General features: G+C 47.7%; 1 protein-coding gene across 5 annotated transcripts in view; it reads right to left on the bottom strand.

Moving 5' to 3' along the window:
• The window catches only part of plekhd1 (pleckstrin homology and coiled-coil domain containing D1), a 152,961-nt gene that overhangs the window by 59,405 nt on the left and 68,518 nt on the right, over positions 1–25,038 (bottom strand). For 4 of the 5 annotated variants that reach the window (XM_087989494.1, XM_087989495.1, XM_087989496.1 and 1 more), the window contains exons 3-7: positions 21,955–22,044; positions 5,441–5,517; positions 4,523–4,614; positions 3,541–3,593; positions 2,349–2,443 (exon numbers count right to left, since the gene is read on the bottom strand). In XM_087989494.1, coding sequence (XP_087845620.1) covers positions 2,349–2,443; positions 3,541–3,593; positions 4,523–4,614; positions 5,441–5,517; positions 21,955–22,044 — 407 coding nt within the window. The remainder of the gene's footprint in view (positions 1–2,348; positions 2,444–3,540; positions 3,594–4,522; positions 4,615–5,440; positions 5,518–21,954; positions 22,045–25,038) is intronic. The other variant, XM_087989497.1, reaches the window with a different exon arrangement.

The following is a 25,038-nucleotide window of genomic DNA, read 5'->3' as shown; positions in this document are numbered from 1 at the left end:
CTCTCCGCCCCCATCCCCTCTCCGGCCTATCACCCTCACCTTCACCTTCTTCCACCTATCGCATTCCCAACGCCCCTCCCCCAAGTCCCTCCTCCCTACCTTTTATCTTAGCCTGCTTGGCACACCTTCCTCATTCCTGAAGAAGGGCTTATGCTCGAAACATCGATTCTCCTGCTCCTTGGATGCTGCCTGACCTGCTGCGCTTGTCCAGCATCACACTTTTCAGCTCCCTCCATCACCAGAACGTCTTCCTCAGATAAGGAGATCAAACTGCACACACAATACTCCAGAGTGCGGTCTCACCAACAACCCTGTATAATAGCAGCAAGACCTCTCCTAACTGATGGGCAAAGGGAGTCTGGGGTTAGAAGGAGGCAGAAATTTCACCAAGATGGTGGGAGCATTCAAAAGGGAGGTATTTGAAAAATATGGGTGAAAACCATGAATTTAGCATAGAACATAGAGCATTCCAGTCAGTACAGGCCCTCGATGTTGCACCAACCTGTGGAACCAATCTGAAGCCCATCTAACCTACACTATTCTGTCACAAATCTTGTCCCTTTTTTCCCATAAGCTGTTCCTTGACTCAAGGAGACTCTGTCCTTGATTTTTTTCAGAGGGGTAATAAACTGGGCCGGGCTCTGATCAGTCTGACATGGAAAGGATTTTGAGAGGCCTTTTGTTTATATGTAAACAGATGAGACTTCAGGCCAAAGTGGTCATGTTTTAGAGGGGAGTGGTCAGCTCTTGAGCTGAGCTGAGCAGTTTAGTTCAGTCTTGAACTGGGGAGTTCAACAGGGAGCTGTGTGGAAACTCTCTCTCTCTCTCTCTGTCTCTTTCTGCCCTTCAACTTCAACCTGTAAGCATGTGTTCCATGCATACTGGGTTTTAAAGGGAGATTGCTTGTTGGGACTGTTGCGTGTATTCAGAACAGCATAATGAAGTCTCGTTTGGATAGACTGAGTTCTGTAGGGGTTCTTTGTATTTCCTTACGTAACTTTGTGAATAAATTTTTGCCTGTTTTAAAATCTAGTAGTCAACCGAGCTATCTTAATCTGGGTAATTTTCACCGTGCACTTACCAAAACAAATTGCAAAGTTATTGTCTGGGGCTGCCTGTTTAAGAATGTTTCCAGTGGTCTGGCCTAGCCCATAACAATTCCATTCTTGTCCATATGTTTATCCAATGACCATTTAAATGCCCTTAAAGTTGGCGAGTCTCCCACAGTTGCAGGCAGGGCATTCCACACCCCTAATACTTTCTGAGTAAAGAAACTACCTCTGACATCTATCAGTTTAAAGCAATGATAGAGAGAATGGGTGAAGGCAGGTCTTGATGCTGACTGGAGGTAGGAGGGCACCGGAAGGGCATTAAAGGTCAGAGGGTATAGCTTACTGATTGGTTATCCTTCCAGCTCTCCTCACCCCATCGCAATGGATGCAGCCTTGGGAGTGGTCAAAAACGTAGGGTTGCGTTCCCACGGTCGGGAAGAGGCCAGAGTGTAAAGGCTGAAGCAAAAAGTCCAAATGGGGAGGGAAATGGAGGCTGAGAAGGACCAGGCCCTTCTAACAATACTAGCACTTCTCCCCAACCCTGACCAATCAGAATGAACAGAACAGGGCCATGCTAATTTGCAACAAGGCCCAAAGCTGCTCCTGACACCATCCAGGGGCTGACTGACTCCCTGCAGTGGCAACCAAGGGCACAGTGAGGGGTCTGGATGGTTTGTCCAGAAAGGTGGGGGGGGAAACAGGGTGAACACCCACTTGCAGGATTGACCCAGGCCAGGGGTTTGCCCCCCAATGGGGCCACAGGCTGACACTGGAGGGTTCACAAGCTCTGAGTCCATTCCGAGTGAGTTGTGAGCTGTTCCCCCTCTCCTACAGGCTCCAAATCTCTCAGCTCTGACAGGGAGGCCTACAAACCTCAAACTGGGGCAACCGCGGGAAACGGTCTGGAGAGCCAGGATTGAAAGGCGTTCCAGGATAATCCACAGGAGAATGGAAGAAACCGTCTTCTGGAACATTTTCTATCAACACAAGGGTTGATCAGCTACAGGTTGGACTGAGGGTCAAGAAGTATCCAACAGGTCATGGAGGATCCACGCCCTTAGCCTGACCCCATCCCCCTCCACCATCTCCTCTTCTCTAGCCTTCCCCATATAGCCCTCTCTCTCCCCCCCTGCCCCATTCCCTGGCACTAAATGCCCACCCCACCCTCAACCCCCTCCCCCAAACCCTCCCTACCCTCTCCCTCTGCCCTTCCCCCAGTGATGCTGATCCTGCTCCCAGGGCTAACTGACTAACTGTCCATGCCTTCTGCACTCCCTCCTTCACCCGACATTTTACCTCTTTATCTGTTCCTGCTCTGATTTCAAATCCTGGACCATTTCCTCAATCCTGTTCTTTTCCACCTCCAGGACCTGATTCAGCCGTTCCAGCTCCTGCAACGAGATTAAAATGGATGTAGGTTTGCTCGCTGAGCTGGAAGGTTCGTTTTCAGACGTTTCGTCACCATACGCGGTAACATCATCAGTGAGCCTCCGAATGAAGCCTCATCCAGATCCTTAACCTGAGCTATAAATCTTCTCAAAACTCGATGAGATCAAAATGGTGCACCGACATCAGATCCCCCACAGCACTTCCACCCCATTCCTTTCACCCACCTGCTGAGGAATAGAAAAAATACCCGTTGCACAAAAAAAACTTGCCTTCTCCTGCCGGACGATTGTCAGAAAATGGACAATTGGCACGGTGTCTGAAACCTGAACTCAAAATCAGACTGAGTGAGAGGGTTAGGGAGCTGACTGTGTGACTGATCTTGTCATCTCGAGCCCAGGCTGATGTTTTGGGGACATGGGCTTGATGGGCAGGTGGTGAAATGTGAATTATGCTTTTAAAACTCTATTTATTCTGAAAACAAAGTGGCGAGCGTAACAATTGTCGATTATTACGTGTGGTCCTGTACGGAAGGAAATCTGCTGTTGTTACCTGGTGCGGCCTACACATTACAGCAATGTGGTCAACTCCTAACTACCTTCTGGGCTATAAATGCCAGCTCAGCCAGCGATGCCCAGATCCTGCGAACAAATAAAAATAAATCACTGTGGAAACAAAACACATTTTGATGAAGCCTTGCCCTCTTGCACTCATCAGGACAATTCACAAGAATGCCAATTCAAGGAGAAACAAACAACCCTTTGGGGACAGTGCAGATTGGTTGGCAGGTGGGCTGTAGCCATGGGGAATGCATCCACAAAATGCTGATTTTCGGTTAACAGCAGGCTCTGCTGAATTCAGAGACAAAATGTCTGGCTTGGGAATTTAAATTACCCTTATATCATTTCTCAGCAATGCTCAAGTTCTGCCCTACCAAATGACTATTCAAAATGATGTTAAGAGAAGTAAAGACAGAGAGATAGGAAAGGAGAGTAACAACGGTGAAGGAGGGGCTGAATATTGGCATTGCCAAGGGGTCAGGATATGAGTTGACGGTTATACGGGCCCCTTTGGGCAACTCCGCCATCTTAGCTACACTTACCGCCTTCTGTTCTCTCTGCAGACAAAGTTCTTCCGTCTCCTCCATCAATTTGTCTGGGGAAATAAAAAATCCGAGTCCACATTACAACTCATTAATTAATTAGTATCCATTATCCAGAAAGCCAACCCATTAGCTGCACAGTCCCATCAACAGAGTCTCGGCTAGCATTTTTACAGAGTAAGCGAGACTCCGGGGAATTCCGAACGTGGCGGACAGGACCGCATTCTGGGATTTCTGCTCCCATTCCCGGGCTTCCCGATTTGTTTGACGGCATGGGGAAAGTGGGGGACAGGCGGTGAGGCCTGTATTCCCGATTCGGCTGACCCCACAGTGAGATTAGACTCCTCGTAGCTCCTGCAGGGTTCTTGGAATGAGGCTGGTTGCTCACTGTCCCTCAGATTCATTGCCTGAATACAGCGAGCATTCCAAAGGTGAAAGATGGCCCAGAGTAGCACCTTTGTTGACCAGCATGAACACGATGGGCCAAGTGGCCAGTTTCTGTGCTGTCAACGTCAAACTTCAAAAGGCCTTACCAAGCCAACCCATGCCCCACCAGTCTATTCTCGATCATCAGTAAACTGTGGGCACAGTGGCTCAGTGGTTAGCACAGCTGCCTTGCAACGCCAGGGACCCGGGTTCGATCCCAGCCTCAGGCGACTGTCTATGTGGAGTTTGCGCATTCTCCCCCGTGTCTGGGTGGGTTTCTTCCAGGTGCTCTGGTTTCCTCCCACTGTCCAAAGATGTGCAGGTCAGGGTGAATTGGCCATGGTAAATTGCATATAGTGTTCAAGGATGTATAAGTTAGATGCATTAGTCAGGGGTAAATGTAGAGTAGTAGGGGAATGGGTCTTGGTTGGTGGGTTACTCTTCGGAGGGTCGGTGTAGACTTGTTGGACTGATGGGCCTGGTTCCGCACTGTGGGGATTCTCTAATTCCATGACCCACAAGGCCATCGCAGCTGGGGTTCCGACTGAGAGCTGACCTAAGTACTCCTGCTTCTCCTTGGCCAGTTGTAGGCCTTGGGCCTCCAGGCTGCCGATCATCGCCTCCCCGAGCTGGGCATTCTGCCAGGTTCTGTGGACAGACAGAGACACAGAGAGAGGGGAAAGGTCAGTGCAACAGCATGGACTGAAGGCAGTGGCCTCTCAGTATTATCACTGCAGTGTAAATCGAGGGGCCCAGGGAACGCTGTGGGGACCTAAGTTGCCATTCTGTTGTGTAAAACTGGAATTCAAATCCAGAACTGAGTGTCCAATTGTGGGGGAAGAGGCCATGCAGCTTGCTAACAGCTTCAAAGGGAGGAATTTCATAGACACAGGGAGAATGTGCAAACTCCACACAGACAGTCGCCCGAGGCTGGAATCGAACCCGGGTCTCTGGTGCTGTGAGGCAGCAGTGCTAACCACTGACCCACCGTGCTGCCCGTTCTGGCCTACTCCAGGGCCACAGCATTGTGACTGAATATTAACTGCCGTCTGGGTGGTTAGGGGTGGGCAGCAAAAGCTGGGCCTAGCCAGAGATGCCCACAACCCGTGGGTGAAATAATCTAAAACTAAAAACTGTCGGTTCACTGAGAATCGAACGATCCTTCAGTGTGACTGGCCGCTGTCCAGAACACTCAGACTGAGATCTCTCCATGGCCAGTCTAATTGCTGCAATAGATGGAATACAGTGCCGACACTCCGGGAGGTGTGACGGAGGTTGAAGCTGTCAGTGTGGTGTACCGCAGCCTGTTGTGTTTCTGCCTGCAGTGAGGAACACGGGTGGTCAGACTGAGGCCACAGTCACCCCATATCCCAGCACCCTGGCCTTCCTGTCCCTTTTGTGGTGGGTCTGTCTGGATCTGATAACCACCCCCCCCCCCCGGCTCGGTTTGCAGCGAGCGGTCTGTGGTACTTACACCTTCCCAGATTCCTGCAGCATCTCGAGCCAGTGCTGCTGGTCAAACTCTGTCTCGGCTGCAAGCAGTATGTTCCCCTGAAGAGAAAGTGCAGAGAGTTCACGTTAACCCTTCCTCTCATCACCGGGGAATGGGGGGACGGGAGGCTGAAATCCCGGTGACGCACGCACCAATGGGCGATCAGATCATGGAGTCACAGAATTGCTAACAGTGTGGAACAATACCATTCAGCCCACGGTATCTGTGCTAGCTCTCAGAGCATTTTAGCTGAAGAGTCATTCTGGTGCTTCTTGCATCATAACCCTGCATCACGTTTCGATTTAAATAATCCTCTGATACCCCTCTTGAATGCCACAACTGAACCACACCGCATAACCTTACATTATGATCCATCTGCCAAGTTTTCCTTCAAGCTGCCCCTACCCCACTGCAGACTGTTTACATCAATCTCACCATTTGACTTCCCACCTATTTCTGTGTCATCCACAAACGTAGCCACAGCACATTCACTTTCCTTAGACAAGTCATGAATACATGTTGCAAACAATCGTGGTGTGTGCACCTCACATACTCACTGGGTGAGAAAGGTTTCTTCCTCATCTTGCATTCGCTTCTTCCGCACAGCACTTCAATTCTGCACCCTCTGTTTCTCAACTGATTACTGAGTCGGAACAGTTTCTTCCTACGCCCTCTACCCAGATTGGGAAAACTCAATCAAATCTCCTCTTAACCTTTCCCTCTCCGTGGAAAGCCAGACCTCGTTGCGCCAATCTCTCCTCACCCCTGCATTCTCGAGGGTAATGAAATGTATCAACGGGAAAGTGTTTCAATTGAGCATGTCTGGGAGGGCTAGAGGCCAGGATTCCGGTCTAAGGAACAACAGGAAGTTGAATTGAGAGACATTCCCTGGTTACGGAGTAGAGAGATTACTGGAACCAGACCTGGGTTCACCCGCTTCCTGAGCAAAACAAACCACACACCAATCAGGCCTAGCCCTGCTTCTCTCTCCACTGGTGTGCTTTCTCCAGCACTTTCTGTTTTTAAACGAGTCATTGATATATGTTGCAAATAATTGTGGACTCGGCACTGCTCCCTGTGGAACTCCACAGATTGCCATCCTGAAAATACCCCCTTTTCCCAAACTCTATTCTTTCTATGAGTTAACTAATCCCGTATCCATGCTAATATGCTACCACCTACACAATGGGCTCTTACGTTATTAAGGAGCTAATGTGTGCTATCTTATAAACCGACTATGAATCCAAATATATTATATCGACTGGTTCCCCCCTTATGTGTCCTCCTCAAGTAATGTGTTTCTGAGGCCCATTTCTCCTTCAGGAAGCCATGCTGACTCTACACCAGTTGCAGTCAGCAGTGCCCTGGAAGAGCACTCAATATCGCAGAGCAACCCTGGTCAAAGGTCAATGATTTTGTCCAAAGCACTTCTTCACTTTAACAAGTAACTTAATCTTTTAGCTGTGTGTGTGTGAAATTGATGCCACTCGCAAACATCTGGCCTCCTCAGAGAGAGACAATTAGTTATGTGCACATTGTCGGGATGACTACTCGACAGTGAGGTGAGGAGACCATAAAATGTACAGGTATTGTGATTCACCTGTGCTGTTGGGTTGATTCTGTATCGTTCTAATCCAGCCAACTGAGCTAACCCGTCCCCATGGTTTCTACATGATACAGAGTCATTAGATTATACTGTCATATAGCACAGAAACAGAGCCTTTGGGTCCAACGTATCCACACTGACCAGGTTTCCTAACCTGAACTAGTTCCATTTGACTGCGTTTGTCACAAAACCCTCCAAACCTTTCCTACTCATATACCCATCCAGATGCCTTTTAAATGTTGTAATTGTACCCACCTCCGCCACCCCCTCTGACAGCTCATCCCATACACGCACCACCCTGTGTGTGAAAAAGGTTGCCCCTCAGGTCCCTGTTAAATCTTTCCCCTCTCACCTTAAACCTACGCCCTCTACTTTTGGACACCCTTACCCGGGGGAAAAGCTATTCATGTAATCTATGCCCCTCATGATTTTATCAACATCAATAAGGTCACCCCCTCAACCTCATATGCTCCAGGGAAAAATTCCTAGCCTCTCCATATAATTTAAATCCTCCAGTCTCGGTAACATCCTTGGAAATCTTTTCTGCACCCTCTCCGGTTTAATAACATCCTTGCTATAGCAGAGATGTATTAGTCTGGGGTGAATATAGGGTAGGGGAATGGGTCTGGGTGGGTTACTCTTCAGAGGGTCGGTGTGGACTTGTTGGGCCGAAGGGCCTGTTTCCCACAATGTAGGGATCTTAATTCTAATTCTAGCTGAACGCAGTCCTCCAAATGCGGCCTCACCAATATCTTGTATAGTCATAACATGATGTCTCAACTCCTGTACTCAATGCTCTGACTAAAGAAGGCAAGCATGCCTAACACCTTCTTCACCATCCTGTCTGCCCGCGATGCCACTTCCAAGGAACCGTGTAGCTGCACCTCTAGGTCTCTTTGTGCGACAACACTCCCCAGAGCCCTATCATTAACTGTTTGAGTCCTGCCCTGGTTCCTCTCACAAAGTGCAACACCTCATGTTTATCTAATGGCTGTGACTCCTCTTTCGAAGCACCAAAATTGGAAGTGAAGTACTTTCTGACGTTTTACGACTTGACGACACGGTGCCATTTCCGCCAGGCCACTTTCTGAGATTGGCTGCGGCAGCCTTCCAGAAGCTTCCGTGAGGACGGTGCCCATTTCTGGAGCTGGGGGCCTCATGGAGCTAGGGAGCGGGTTCAGGAGAGCAGGCCGCAGTTGGCGGAGGTAAAACGCGGAGACAATATTTAAGAAAGGACACGTAGGGAGTAATGGGGAGGGAAAAGGGCATTAGATTAGATTAGATTAGATTAGATTAGATTAGATTAGATTAGATTAGATTAGATTACAGTGTGGAAACAGGCCCTTCGGCCCAACAAGTCCACACCGACCCGCCGAAGCGAAACCCATCCATACCCCTACATTTACCCCTTACCTAACACTAGGGGCAATTTAGTATGGCCAATTCACCTGACCCTGCACATCTTTGGATGGTGGGAGGAAACCAGAGCACCCGGAGGAAACCCACGCAGACACGGGGAGAACGTGCAAACTCCACACAGTCAGTCGCCTGAGGCGGGAATTGAACCCGGGTCTCTGGCGCTGTGAGGCAGCAGTGCTAACCACTGTGCCACCGTGCCACCCTAAAGTCCGTAAACCCCACATTTGCTGCATGTGGGGTTAATGAATATTTAGGGAACTTGACTGAAAGGAATCAGCCAACACCATCAGAGAGATAGTAAAATATTTGTTTTCCATTCAATGAATCATGATCGATTCGACTGCACTCTGGGTAATTAGATTCCATCAATTATGGGTCCATAACATTATTGCTTGATGTTTTATTCATGTAAATTTACCTTTTCTGGTTTGAAGGACCGTATTGATTCATTCCAAACATTTAATTCATTTGCTGCATTCATTTTACGGACTTATAATTTGTTTTGCGTCCGTTGATACTGTGGAACTGAACAGAAACTGTGTGATGAGATAGCAGTGACTTGATGTAGCAACTTGTAACCTCATTCACGCAGAGGGTGGTACGTGTATGGAATGAGCTGCCAGAGGAAGTGGTGGAGGCTGGTACAATTGAATCATTTAAGAGGCATCTGGATGGGTATATGAATAGGAAGGGTTTGGAGGGATATGGGCCGGGGGCTGGCAGGTGGGATTAAATTGGGTTGGGATATCTGGCCGGCATGGACAGGTTGGACCGAAGGGTCTGTTTCCATGCTGTATGTTTCTATGATTCAGCCACTCAGTTGTACAGTTATTCAATCACAGAGCCGTACAGCACAGAAACAGACCCTTCGTCCATGCCAACCTGATTTCTCAAACTAGATTAGTTCCATTTGCCTGTTTCTGGCCCATATCCCTCATTCCTGATGAAGGGTTTATGCTCAAAATATCCATTCTCCTGCTCCTCGAATGCTGCCTGACTTGCTGTGCTTTTCCAGCACCACACTCTCGACCCATATCCCTCTGAACCTTCCTATCCATGTATCTGTCCATACCTTTTAAATGCTGTAATTGTACCAGCCTCTACCATTCCCTCTGGCAGCTCATTCCATACACGCACCACCCTCTGCGTGAAAAAGCTGCCCCTTAGGTCTCTTTTATATCTTTCCCCTCTCACCCTAAACCTATGCCCTATAGTTCTGGTCCCCCCAACCCCAGGGAAAAGACCTCGGCTATTCACCCTATCCATGCCCCTCATGGTTTTACAAACCTCTATAAGGTCACCCCTCAACCCCTGGTGCTGCGGGGAGAAAAGTCCTAGCCTATCCAGCCTCTCCTTAAAACTGAAACCCTCCAATCCCAGCAACACCATGGTCAATCTTTTCTGCACACCCCCCCCCCGCCCCCCCACCGCCCCCGTACAGTTTACTAATAGCAGAGCAACCAGTACAGTTCAGCAAAGCTAAAGAGAAGAGGGAGGAGGAGAAGGAGGCCAAGTCCATGGGAGCAAAGCTAGTCTTACAGTAATGGTGCTGTAAAACTACTCTTGATTGTTAAGACCATGATATATGGCAGCACGAATAGGCCATTCAGCCCATCAATGAAATGATGGCTGATCTAATCATCCTTAACTCCATGTTGTGCCCGTTCCACATAACCCTCGATTCCCTTACCGATTAAAAATCTGTCCCTCAGCCTTCTATATACGGAACGGGCCAGTCTCGGTAGCCCTCTGAGGTTAAAAATCCCACAGATCCATCACCATCTGAGAGGACGCGTTCCTCCTCCTCTCTGCCTTAAATGGGTGACCCGTCATTCTGAGATCAGGCTGTCTGCTCCAAGACTCTCCCACAAGGGGAAACAACCTTTCTGCATCTCCCTGGTCGAGTAAGTTTCAATAAAGTTGCCTCTCATTCAGCGAAACCTCCAGGCCCAAACAACTCACCCTCTCCTCATAAGACAGTCCCTCCACAGCCGGGATCAGCCAAATGAACGTTCTCTGGACTGTCTCAAAAGTTAGTCTATCTTTCCTTAGGTAAGGGACGCAAAACAGTTCACAGTATTCCAACTCTTGTCTGACGAGTGCCTTGTCTAGGTTCAGCGAAAGCTCCCTACTTTGATATTCCATTCCCTTTGAAATAAAGGCCAACATTCCATTTGCCTTCCCTATCACTCGCTGGAATATGGATGTTAGTTTTTTTGTGTTTCGTGGATGAAGACGCCAAGGAGATAGCCCGAGGTGCAGGCTACTAGACTAGATAGGATTGAGGTTTGCAAAGAGGAGATGTTAGCAATTCTGGCAAGTGTAAAAATGGATAAGTCCCCTGGGCCGGATGCAATTTACCCGAGGTTTCTCTGGGAAGCCAGGGAGGAGACAATAGACAATAGACAATAGACAATAGGTGCAGGAGTAGGTCATTCAGCCCTTCGAGCCTGCACCGTCATTCAATAGAATCATGGCTGATCATTCCTAATCAGTATCCTGTTCCTGCCTTATCTCCATAACCCTTGATTCCACTATCTTTGAGAGTTCTATCCAACTCCTTCTTAAATGAATCCAGAGAGTGGGCTCCACTGCCCTCTGGGGCAGAGCATTCCACACAACCACCACTCTCTGGGTGAAGAAGTTTCTCCTCATCTCTGTTCTAAATGGTCTACCCCGTATTTTTAAGCTGTGTCCTCTGGTTCGGCACTCACCCATCAGTGGAAATATGTTTCCTACTGCCAGAGTGTCCAATCCTTTCATAATCTTATATGTCTCAATCAGATCCCCTCTCAATCTTCGAAACTCAAGGGTATACAAGCCCAGTCGCTTCAGTCTTTCAGTGTAAGGTAATCCTGCCATTCCAGGAATTGATCTCGTGAACCTACACTGCACTCCCTCAATAGCCAGAATGTCTTTTCTCAAATTTGGAGACCAGAACTGCACACAGTACTCCAGGTGTGGTCTCACCAGGGCCCTGTACAGCTGCAGAAGAACCTCTTTGCTTCTATACTCAATTCCTCTTGTTATGAAGGCCAGCATGCTATTCGCCTTCTTCACTACCTGCTGTACTTGCATGCTTACCTTCATTGACTGGTGTACAAGAACACCCAGATCTCTCTGTACTGCCCCTTTACCAAAATTGATTCCATTGAGGTAGTAGTCTGCCTTCCTGTTCTTGCTACCAAAGTGGATAACCATACATTTATCCACATTAAACTGCATCTGCCATGCATCTGCCCACTCACCTAACTTGTCCAGGTCACCCTGTAATCTCCTAACATCCTCATCACTTTTCACCCTGCCACCCAGCTTTGTATCATCAGCAAATTTGCTAATGTTATTGCTGATACCATCTTCTATATCATTAACATATATTGTAAAAAGCTGTGGTCCCAGCACGGATCCCTGCGGTACCCCACTGGTCACTGCCTGCCATTCCGAAATGGAGCCATTTATCACTACCCTTTGTTTCCTATTAGCCAACCAATTTTCAATCCAATCTAGTACTTTGCCCCCAATACCATGCACCCTAATTTTACTCACTAACCTCCTGTGTGGGACTTTATCAAAAGCTTTCTGAAAGTCCAGGTACACTACATCTACTGGATTTCCCTCGTCCAACTTCATAGTTACATCCTCAAAAAATTCAAGAAGATTAGTCAAGCATGATTTCCTCTTCATAAATCCATGCTGACTCTGTCCTATCCTGTTACTACTATCCAGATGTGCAGTAATTTCATCCTTTATAATAGACTCCAGCATCTTTCCCACCACTGAGGTCAGACTAACTGGTCTATAATTACCTGCTTTCTCTCGCCCACCTTTCTTAAAAAGTGGTATAACATTAGCCACCCTCCAATCCTCAGGAACCGACCCCGAATCTATTGAACTCTGGAAAATAATCACCAACGCATCCACGATTTCCCGAGCCACCTCCTTCAGTACCCTGGGATGCAGACCATCAGGCCCCGGAGACTTATCAACCTTCAGACCTAACAGCCTCTCCAACACCAAATCCTGGCAAATATAAATTCCCTTAAGTTCAGGAGATTGCAGAGCCTTTGGCTTTGATCTTATGTCATCATCGTCTACAGGAGTAGTGCCAGAAGACAGGAGGGCAGCAAATGAAGGGGAGTAGATTAGATTAGATTACTTACAGTGTGGAAACAGGCCCTTCGGCCCAACAAGTCCACACCGACCCGCCGAAGCGCAACCCACCCATACCCCTACATTTACCCCTTTACCTAACACTAGGGGCAATTTAGCATGACCAATTCACCTGACCTGCACATCTTTGGACTGTGGGAGGAAACCGGAGCACCCGGAGGAAACCCACGCAGACACGGGGAGAATGTGCAAACTCCACACAGTCAGTCGCCTGAGGCGGGAATTGAACCCGGGTCTCTGGCGCTGTGAGGCAGCAGTGCTAACCACTGTGCCACCGGGCCGCCCACAACCCAGGAATAAAGAGTAGAGACAACCCTGGCAATTATAGACCAGTCAGCTTTACTTCAGTTGTGGGTAAAGTTTGGAAAGGTTGTAAGAGATAGGATTTATTATAATCTAGAGAGGAATATTTTGATTAGGGATAGTCAACACAGTTTTGTGAAGGGTAGGTCATGCCTCACAAACCTTATTAAGTTCTTTGAGAAGGTGACCAAACAAGTGGATGAGGGTAAAGCAGTTGATGTGGTGTACATGGCTTTCAGTTTGAGATAAGGATCCCTACAGTAGGCTATTGCAGAAAATACGGAGGCATGGGATTGAGGGTGATTTAGCAGTTTGAATCAGAGATTGGCTAGCTGAAAGAAGACAGAAGGTGGTGGTTGATGGGAAATGTTCATCCTGGAGTTCAGTTACTAGTGGTGTACCACAAGGATCTATTTTGGGGCCACTGCTATTTGTCATTTTTATAAATGACCTGGATGAGGGCAGAGAAGGATGGGTTAGTAAATTTGCAGGTGACACTAAGGTCGGTAGAGTTGTGGATAGTGCTAAAGGATGTTGCAGGTTACAGAGGGACACAGATTAGCTGCAGAGCTGGGCTGAGAGGTGGCAAATGGAGTTTAATGCAGAAAAGTGTGAGGTGATTTACTTTGGAAGGAGTAACAGGAATAAAGAGTACTGGGCTAATGGTAAGATTCTTGGTAGTGTAGATGAACAGAGAGATCTCAGTGTCTATGTGCATAGATCCCTGAGAGTTGCCACCCAAGTTGATAGGGTTAAGAAAGCATACAGTGTGTTAGCTTTTATTGATAGAGGGATTGCGTTTCGGAGCCATGAGGTGATGCTGCAGCTGTACAAAACTCTGGGTGCGACCGCACTTGAACTATTGCGTACAGTTCTGGTCACCGCATTATAGGAATGATTTGGAAGCATTGGAAAGGGTTCAGAGGAGATTTACTAGGATGTTGCCTGGTATGGAGGGAAGGTCTAATGAGGAAAGGGTGAGGGCCTTGAAGCTGTTTTCGTTAGAGAGAAGAAGGTTGAGAGGTGACTTAATTGAGATATATAAGATAATCCGAGGGTTAGATAGGGTGGACAGTGAGAGCCTTTTTACTCGGATGGTGGTGGCTAGCACGAGGGGACATAGCTTTAAATTGAGGGGTGATAGATATAGGACAGATGTCAGAGGTAGGTTCTTTACTCAGAGAGTAGTAAGAGTGTGGAACATACAGTAGTAGACTCGCCAGCTTTAAGGGCATTTAAGTGGTCATTGGATAAACATATGGATGTAAATGGAATAGTGTAGGTTAGCTGGGCTTCAGATTGATTTCACAGGTCAGTGCAACATCGAGGGCCGAAGGGCCTGTACTGCGCTGTAATGTTCTATGTTCTGTATGTTTTTCTGTTCTGTTTTTGTTAAAACCCGTCTGATTCACTAATGTCCCCTCGGGAAGGAAATCTGCCATCCTTACCTGGTCTGGCCTACCCGTGACTCCGAACCCACAGCAATGAGGTTGGCTCTTCGCTTCCCTCTGGGCAATTAAGGAATGTGCAATAAATGCTGGTTTTGCCAGAGATTATTACAGCCAATATAGGATGAAAGATGATTCGGGAGCTTAAAGTGGAGGACCCAGTGACCAGAATTTGATAGAACTCGCCCTGCAGTTTGAAGGGGGAGAATTTGCATCAGATGTAATGGTGTTACAACTGAGTAAACGTAACTACAAAGGCACAAGGGAGGAGCAGGTCACAGGTAATTGGAAGGGGAAGCCTAGCTGGGAAGACAGAGGAGGAGCAATGGCAGGAGTTACTGGGGGGTCATTCGGGAGGTAAAGCAGAGATTCATCCCAAGCAAGAAGACACCTATTAAGGGGAGAATGAGGCAACTACAGCCAACGAGGGAAGAGAGAGGAGTGGCCGAAAAGCAAAAGTATACAATGTGGTGAAGCCAGAGAGACTGGGAAGCCTTGAAAAAGCCAATAGAGAATATGTTTAAAAAGTAATGGGGGGGGGGGGGGAGGAAGAAGATGAAAGGTAAGAGTAAGCTACGTAGGAATATAAGAGAAGTTTGCAAGAGTTTTTTTTGTTTCGGTACGTGAAAAGTAAGGGAGAGGCAAGAGGGATCGCTGGGAAATGAGGCTGGAGAAGAAGTAATGGGGAATAAAGAAATTACAGACCAACTGAACAGGCACTTTGTATCAGTTTTCATGGTGGACGACACCAGCAGCGTATCAGAGTGTGGGGACCAGAGGTGAGTGCAGTGGCCATCTCTAAGGACAAGGTGCTAGGGAAGCTGAAAGGTCTGAAGGTGGACTTATCACCCAGGCCAGATGGAAGCTACTCCCCAGGGCTCTGAAGGAGATAGCCAAGGAGATAGTAAAGCCATTGGGTGGTGATCTTTCAGGAATCACTGGAATCAGGGAGGACTGGAAAATGGCTAACGTAACACTCCTTTTTAAGTGAGGCAGAAGACAGGAAACTATAGGTCCGTCAGCCTATCTCAGTTGTGGGTAAGATTTTAGAGTCCATTATTAAGAATGAGAATGTGGAACACATGGAAGTGTGCTGAGTCAGGGCTGAGTCAGTACGGCTTCATCAAGGGGATGTCACGCCTGATAAATCTGTTAGAATTCTTTGAGGAGCTAACGAGCAAGTTAGACAAAGGAGAGCCAGTGAATGCTTGTGGCCTTATGAAAGGGGGAGAAAGCGAGGCTGATCAGTGAAGAGAGACACAGGCAGCACTTTGCAATGTCTTAGCACAGGGGGAAAAGACAGATTTCCTGATCCAGCAGTTCACAAAACCACATAATAAAGGAGCGTTAGTCTGCTTTGTGCAGCGAGTCAAAGGACAAAGGCGAGTGATTAGGCGTAGCAGAGACATGGAGCTGGGAAAGCACAAGGATGGAGCTGGGCTGGGACTAGAATAACTGGTTCAACAGTCCGGTTCAACAGTCTGTCTAATGGCGTCCTGTTGGACTATAACCTGGTGTTGTGTGATTTTTAACTTTGTCCATCCCAGTCCAACACCGGCACCTCCGAATCATAATGGCGTCAAGATCTTCAACGGGCCAACACTGTTAAAACTCAGAAGGAACCAGACTCTAACCAAGCTATTGTGAAGACATTGTGACGCAACTCAGCACGGCCTGATATTTCTCCCACATCAACTTACCTGAAAGCCCTCACCCATTCCTTTATTATCTCTTCACTGAACTTTTCCAAACTTCTTCCACCTGGCATCCCCACGTTCCCATGCCTTAGTGAGCCTGAGGTCGTTCAAACCTCGCCCTGGCTGATCCTTTCTCCTGACAATCCCGCTCAGCTCCAGACTCTGTCAGTTCCGGTTCGGCAAAGTCTCGCTTTTAAAACTCCGGTCCCCGTTTTTCAAATCCCCTCCAAGCTTCATGGTTTGGATGTTAATATAGGAGGGAATGGTTCGTAAGTTCGCAGGTGACATCAAAATTGGAGGTGTGGTGGACAGCGAAGGAGGTTAGAGCTTAAAAATGTGGTGCTGGAAAAGCGCAGCAGGTCAGGCAGCATCAAAGGAGCAGGAGAATCGACGTTTCGGGCATGAGCCCTTCTTCACGAGCGAAGGAGGCTACAATGGGATCTTGATCAGACGGGCCAATGGGCCGAGGAGTGGCAGATGGAGTTTAATTTAGACAAATGCAAGATGCTGCATTTTGAAAAGGCAAATCAGGGTAGGACTTACACATGTAATAGTACGGTCCTTGTGAGTATTTGCAAACAAAGAGATGAACAGGTTTATAGTCCCTTGATAGTGGAGTCTCCGGTAGACAGGGTGGTGAAGAAGGCATCCGGCATGTTTGCCTTCATTGGTCAGTGCTTTGAGTAAAGGGTTTGGATGTCATGTTGCAAGTGTATTGTTTAGGCCATTTTTGGAATAATGCGTTCAAATCTGTACTCCCTACTACAGGAAAGATGCTGTGAAACCTGAAAGGGTTCAAAAAAGATTTACAAGGATGTTGCCAGGGTTGGAGGGTTTGAGCAGAAAGTGAGGTCTGCAGATGCTGGAGATCAAAGTTGAAACTTTATTGCTGGAACAGCACAGCAGGTCAGGCAGCATCCAGGGAACAGGAGATTCGACGTTTCGGGCACAGGCCCTTCTTCAGGAATGAGCAGAGAGTGTTCAGCAGGAGAGGATAAAAGGTAGGGAGGAGGGACTTGGAGGAGGGGCGGAGAGGCGGAGGCGGAGGCGGAGGCCTTCCTTGAAGAAGCTCTCTGCCTCTCTCCGCCTCCATCCTACTCCGACCCATCACCCTCACCTTGACCTCTTTCCACCTATCACATTTCCAACGCTTGGTTTGAGCTACAGGGAGAGGCTAAATAGGCTGGGGCTGTTTTCCCTGGAGCGTCGGAGGCTGAGGGGTGACCTTATAGAGGTTTACAAAATCATGAGGAGCATGGATAGGGTAAATAGACAAGGTCTTTTTCCTAGGATCGGGGAGTCCAGATCTAGAGGGCATAGGTTTAGGGTGAGAGGGGAAATGATTTAAAACTGACCTAAGGGGCAATTTTTTCACAAAGAGGGTGGTATGTGTATGGAATGAGCTGCCAGAGGAAGTGGTGGAGGCTGGTACAATTACAGCATTTAAAAGGCATCTGGATGGGTATATGAATAAGAAGGGTTTAGAGGGATATGGACTGAATGATGGCAAATGGAACTAGATTGGGTCGGGATATCGGGTCGGGATATCTGGTCGGCATGGACGAGTTGGACCGAAGGGTCTGATTCCGTGCTGTACATCTCTATGATTCTACCCCACCCCAGTTCCTGTCTCTATAATCTCCTTCAGCCCCCCCCACATCTCACTCTCTAGTCTCCTGAGCCTTCTCAGTTTTCATCGTCCCTGCCACTGGTAACCTAAATTCCCCCTGAATTCTTCCCCTGAGATTCATGTGCGCCAGTGACATCCCCAACCCAAATCCGGACCCTTCCTGCTTCTGCAAATCTGACCCTGGTGAGGGAATAACAAACCTGAGAATTGTGTCTCCTTTCTGGCTGGCCAATGAGAGTAAAACACAAGAAATATCTCTCCCCCATCCAGCCCTCAGGCACTTTCTCATGTCCCATCCGCACCAACCTATGCCACCCCCACTCCACCACCCATGACCCCTCATATCCTCTCTGCCATCCTAAGCCATCTACACATCCTCAATGCCTCTTTCTAGCCCCTTAGTTATGGGTCACATCAGTCCATGACCCACCCCCACACACCATCCCTTACTTTAACAATATCTATACCATACGTTCAATAAGGACCAACCTCGGGATCCACACTGAATTTTTTTTTAAATTAAAGTTCTATTGATCAATTAACTATTTTAAAAAATGCTTTCCTTGATTAAAAACTCATTGACTATATTCCTCATAAGAACAAACGTTTGTGTTCATTATCTTACCTCGAAACCTTAATAAGCATTTGGAGCTGTCAAACAAATTGTGAATGAAAAGGCCACACACTGTGATAATGATAGGTTGTGAAATCAGGCATACAGCACTAATCCTTTAATGATAGCCCTTGGGTATTGTCCAACAGAGTAAGTGAAGTGGCAAACACTTTTTAAAAAAAGTTGTGGATAATTGTTCTTTCAATATTTAACGTAAAGTTAAATGAATTGTTAAATAACTTCACAGCTCTCAGCAATTCTTTTTCATGACGCTAAAGAGGTTGACAGTGCCAACGGGTTTAACACTCAGTCATGTCTACTCTTAACAAACTCGAAGCACTCTTAATCTCAAACAGTAGGCTCTTGACTGTTCCCAAAAATGTCCCATGAACTGTATCGAAAAAAAGTACCTCTGTCTCAAAATACCTCCACCAGTTTCGGAACTTTTACTCCCCTTGAAGTTGTGCTCTGGTCAGCCCAAGAGTAAGCTCAACTCTCTCCCAATCTCCCACTGCAAAAATGGTGGAGTCGGGGGTTGCGATGGGGGGATTTCTGGATTTGCCCCAACAGTGTCATTTTTGCTCACACAAACAACTCTGATTTTTATGCAAAACTTCAGGTCTATGGGTTTCTCCGTATTGACAAAGGGAAAGAGTAATTAAAGCAAGTGGTTCCTCTACAGAGTGAGTTTGAGGAATTAATAATGGGATATAAGGAACTGGTGGATGAGTTGAGCAGACACTTCACCGTAAACTATACAAAAGACAGCTCAGTGATAATTGTAAGTCAAGAGTTGAAAGAAAGGGAGGGACTTAAATCACAATCACCAGGGAAAAAGGTACAGGGAAACTATTGGACCAATCCCCAGGTCCCGATAGACTTCATCGGAGGGACTGGAATGAAATGCCTGGTGAGATAACAGCTGCACTGGATGTAATCTTCCCTGGATTACCATCTTGACTTGGAAATATATCACCATTTCTTCACCTTCGCTGGGTTAAACTTTGGAATTCCCTCCCTATGGTTACTGTGGGTCTACCGATAGCACGTGGACTGCTGCGGTTCAAGAAGGCAGCTCACCACCACCCTCTCAAGGGGGCAACTAGGGACGGACAATAAATGCTGGCCCAGGTGGTGACACCCACATCCCAAGAGAGATTAAAAGAAAGATGATTGTGGAAAGGTCCCATCAGATTGAAAATTGATAACCATAATTTTTTAATTCAAGGAAGCCTCCGAGGGAGGCAGAAAGTAACAATTAGCCCCCACTTCGGTCATAGGGAAAACGCTGAAATCTATTATTAAGAGGGTTCTGGCAGCTTGCTTCGAAAATCATAACACATTCAGGTAGAGTCAACATGGAGTTTCAAAATGGAAACCATGTTTGACTAATCTGAGGAAGCAGGGAGCAAGGTGAATAAAGGGAAACTTGTGAACGATGGATTTCCAAACGGCTGCAAGATGTCAAAATAGAGCGGCACGGTGGCTCAGTGGTTAGCACTACTACCTCACAGCACCAGGGTCCCAGGTTCGATTCCAGCCTCGGGCAACTGTCTGTGTGGAGTTTGCACATTCTCTCCGTGTCTGCGTGGATTTCCTCCGGGTGCTCTGGTTTCCTCCCACAGTCCAAACATGTGCAGGTCAGGGTGAATTGGCCATACTAAATTGCCCATAGTGTTAGGTGCATTAGTCAGAGGGGAGTGGGTCTGGATGGGTTACTATTCGGAGGGTCGGTGTGGACTGGTTGGGCCGAAGGGCCTGTTTCCACACTGTAGAGAATCTAAAAAAAACTACATTGACAACTCACAGTCTAGGAGGGTAAATATAGGAAACGGGAGATGGAGTCGTTACAAATGGGGCACCTTGTATTAGCAAGAGGCAGTGACTGCAGTACCACAGGGATCAGTGCTGGGTCCTTAACTATTGACTTTTTTTAAGATTAGATTCCCTACAGTATCAGCCCAACAAGTCCACACCAACCCTCCGAAACGTAACTCATCCAGACCCATTCCCCCTACCCTATATTTACCCACTAATGCAGTGGGCTGTACCCACTGGAATCTGGAAGAATGAGAGGGGGCCTTATTGAGATTTAAGATCATGAGAAATGCTGACAGGCTAGAGGCTGAGAGGGACGGAGGGAAACCAGAACTAGGGGACACCGAGACGAGCGGGAATTTCTTTTCCTCTCAAGAAGGTTGTAGGGAGTCTCCAGCACAGAAAGCAGTAGAGACAGGGTCATTGAGTCTTTGTCAGACCAATCAGGTAATGTCACCATAGTCCCACTCTCTGATTAGTGAGCCAGGGGGTAGTTTAACCTGAGAGTCATCATGTCCTAGGCGAGGAGAGCTCTTTGTGGTAACCTCAGCAGGTGCGGGAATCGAATCTGCCCTGTTGGGTCAATATAGGGTAGGGGAATGGGTCTGGGTGGGTTACTCTTTGGAGGGTCGGTGTGGACTCGTTGGGCTGAGGGGCCTGTTTCCACACTGTAGGGAAAACCAGTCAAGCAGCCAACTGAGCTGAGCTTGTTAAAGCATTGACTGACAAAGGAGTCAACGGTCGCAGTGTGTGGATAGGCAGGCCACACAACCATGCCTGCCATGATCTTAATGAATAGCGCAGCAGGTCCAAGGGGCTGAGTGGCCTCCTCTCAATGCGCGTGCTTGTTTAACACGTACACTGTTAGGTGTTGGTTCCCATTGATGACAGCACTGAGAGTACAACAGCTTTTGAAGCAGAGGTTGTGGGAGTGAGAGGGGCAAGTCCAGCCACTGAGGGGTCCTATCAAAGGAGAGGAAATGAACACACAGGGGTGTACCCAGACTGAGCACAACAGTGCATTCTCATTGGGAAGGTCAGGGAAAACGCTCCGAAATAAAGCTTGGAAGGGAGCTGATGTCATGGAGCCTGACTGACAGGCAAGATTATACTTAGTGACATGGTCCAACGTTGGTGTACAATGTGGATCCAATGAGGGAATATGTCAACTCGAAAAGGTCTCTGACAACCTCACACCTTTCCCAAACAACAGAAGCAATGTGACACTTGTTGACCATTTCTCCATGGAAACCATTCATAGAATCATAAAATCCCTGCAGTGTGGAAACAGGCCCTTCAGCCCAACAAGTCCATACCGACTCTCCGAAGAGTAACCCACCCAGACCCATTCCCTTACCCTATATTTACCCCTGACTAATACACCTAACCTTCACATTCCTAAACACTATGGGCAATTTACCATGGCCGGTTCACCTAACCTGCACATCTTTGGATTGTGGGAGGAAACCGGAGCACCCGGAGGAAACCCACGCAGACACAGGGGAGAATGTGTAAACTCCGCACACAGTCACCCGAGGCTGGAATCAAACCCAGGTCCCTGGCACTGTGCGGCAGTAGTGCTAACCACTGAGCCACTATGCTGCCCATTGTCAAAGGCTTGACCATCTGTGGATGCCCTCCGTTTGCCCTTTCAACTCTGAACCCAGGTAGGCCTCGGTCTACCCCTGTTACTGTGGTTTGGAAACCTCCTCTGACATGGGGAGGGCTGGAGGGAGCGAACATTGTCCTGGTATGTCGGAGTCTTACTGCCCCAAGGGCAGCTCTTACTTACGTGGAAGTCCTCGTGGGAAATCTTCATCACAAATGGCATGTTGGGCTCTTCCTTTGCCTCCACCACACATCCTCCCAGCGGTATCACACCCTGCCAAGCAAACACAACAAGGTTGATGGACTTTGCAAGCTGATGGCCAGCTCTCGTCACCCTCCGTGTCACAAGATATTGGCGTAGGTCACCCCTTACCCTACAAACTGAAGATTGCAACTTTACTCCTTCACCATTCTGATGTCTGATTGAAACGTGGGCCAAGCCTTCTACTCCAATTAGATATCAGTAAATCTACAGCCAACGTGGTGTCATAAAATCGTAGAGATGTATAGCATGGAAACAGACCCTTTGGTCCAACTCATCCATTCCGTCCAGATATCCTAACCTCACCTAGTCCCATTTGCCAGCACTTGGCCCATATCCCTCCAAACCCTTTCTATTCTTATACCCATCCAGATGCTTTTTTAATGCTGTAATTGTACCAGCCTCCACCACTTCCTCTGGCAGCTCATTCCATACACATGCCATCCCCTGCGTGAAAATGTTGCCCCTTAGGCCCCTTTTATATGTTTCCTCTCTCATCCTAAACCTAAGCCTCCTAGTTCTGGACTCCCTGACCCCAGGGAAAAGACCTTGTCTATTTACCCTGCCCATGCCCCACATGATTTTATCTTCAGGGTTGACCTACTCCTAATGAGTGACTGTATCCTGCTCTCTCTCAGGAAATTGGCTGGCTTGTTTCCAATTGTGGTGTCATGTCTGACACAGAGGTGAATGACCAACCCTCTATTTGCACCAAGAAAGGCCATTTTCTTTTCAATAACTTCATCCGAGTCCATCTCACTATCTCCTTCACGTCTCAGTTACCTCTTGACCTAACTATTCCAACACTCCCTGGGCTGGCCTCCTGTATGCCTCTACCTCGAAACTTGTACCTTCTAAATTTCCATCGCCTGTGTTTTCACTCGTACCTCCCCGTTAGTAGCTGAGGAGCCACTGTCTTGACGTGCTGCAGGAAATTTCGTGCTCGCGATGTCTCCCAACAGAGCAGAATTATGGTTTTAAAATCCACGTACGCATTTCCAAAACCACCCGAGGCCTTGCCATCTTTGTCATCAAAACATAGAAAATAGTAGCAGGCATAGGCCTTTCAGCCCTTCGAGCCTGCTCCGCCATTCAACGTGAACATGGCTGACTATCCAACTCAGTATCTGTTTCTGCTTTCTACCCTGTGCCCTTTGATCCCTTTCGCCCCATGAATTAGGTCTAACTCCTCCTCGAAAACCTTTCGTGCTTTCGCCTCAACTTGCAGAGGATCTCACAGGCTCATCACGGCCTGGGTGAAGAAATTTCTCCTCATCCCAGTCTCAAATGGCCGACACCGTATCCTAATTCTGAACTCTCCAGGTCATCAGAAACATCCTTCCTGCGTTTACCTGTCTAGCCTTGTTAGAGGTTTAAGGGTTTCTAGGCGAAACCTCCCCTCATTCTCCAGTGAATATCGTCCTAATCGATCCAGTCCCTCTCATACATTAATCCTGCCTCAAAACCATCTGTCCTCCACCGATTCTGGCCTCTAATTGATTGTTAATTTAAATCACCCCACCAGTGGTGACCGCACTTCCAGTTGCCTGGGACTCAAGTTCAGGAAATCCCTCTAGACACCTCACCTTGCCAGTCTCACCACGCTTCCCCCTAAAACCCTCCCCACCCAACTCCTTCCAATTAGTGGTTGATCAAATGTTCTAACATTTCCTTCTGAGGGCCAGTGGCTATACTCTGCGTTACTGCCTTCCTATTCTGCCAGTTGAAGGCACGATATAAATGGAGATTGTTGTTGTTAGAAGCAACCGGACGAACACAACGGAATTCGGGATCATCTTTTGACTTTGACTGTGTGGTTTTTTTTTTTAAAAATTGCAATTCTTGAAATGCACTGAGGTCAACAGATTTATATACAGTATGTTGACCAACAAAATGGAAAAAAGTTAAAAAGATGGACCAGCAGTAATGATTTACAAAGGCTCCTCACATGGCACTGACCAAACTTAAGACCACTTCCCTCTAGAAGGACAAAGGCAGCAGTTACATGGGATTGCCAACCCCGACAAGTCCCCAACTAAACCACTCACCATCCTGACTGGGAAATGCAGCAGTGTTCACCAACCCGACTGGGAAATACAGCACTGTTCACCATCCTGACTGGGAAATGTAGCACTGTTCACCATCCTGACTGGGAAATGGAGCACTGTTCACCATCCTGACTGGGAAATGCAGCACTGTTCACCATCCTGACTGGGAAATATAACACTGTTCACTATCCTGACTGGGAAATACAGCACTGTTCACCATACTGACTGGGAAATGCAGCACTGTTCACCATCCTGACTGGGAAATGCAGCACTGTTCACCATCCTGACTGGGAAATATAACACTGTTCACTATCCTGACTGGGAAATACAGCACTGTTCACCATACTGACTGGGAAATGCAGCACTGTTCACCATCCTGACTGGGAAATATAGCACTGTTCACCATCCTGACTGGGAAATACAGCACTGTTCACCATCCTGACTGGGAATTATAGCACTGTTCACCATCCTGACTGGGAAATATAACACTGTTCACCATCCTGACTGGGAAATCTCGCAATGTTCACCATCCTGACTGGGAAATATAACACTGTTCACCATCCTGACTGGGAAATATAGCACTGTTCACCATCCTGACTGGGAAACGTGGCACTATTCACCATACTGACTGGGAAACGTGGCACTGTTCACCATACAGACTGGGAAATGCAGCACTGTTCACCATCCTGACTGGGAAATACAGCACTGTTCACCATCCTGACTGGGAAATATAACACTGTTCACCATCCTGACTGGGAAATATAGCACTGTTCACCATCCTGACTGGGAAATGGAGCACTGTTCACCATCCTGACTGGGAAATACAGCACTGTTCACCATCCTGACTGGGAAATATAACACTGTTCACCATCCTGACTGGGAAATACAGCACTGTTCACCATCCTGACTGGGAAATACAGCACTGTTCACCATCCTGACTGGGAAACGTGGCACTGTT

The sequence above is a fragment of the Chiloscyllium plagiosum genome, unplaced genomic scaffold (genome assembly GCF_037043375.1).
Source record: "Chiloscyllium plagiosum isolate Xiang-an unplaced genomic scaffold, Cpla_swu_hap1 HiC_scaffold_8, whole genome shotgun sequence".
Lineage (NCBI taxonomy): Eukaryota > Metazoa > Chordata > Chondrichthyes > Orectolobiformes > Hemiscylliidae > Chiloscyllium > Chiloscyllium plagiosum.
Note: the sequence above shows the minus strand (reverse complement) of the source record. Positions and strands in the feature narration are given on the sequence as shown.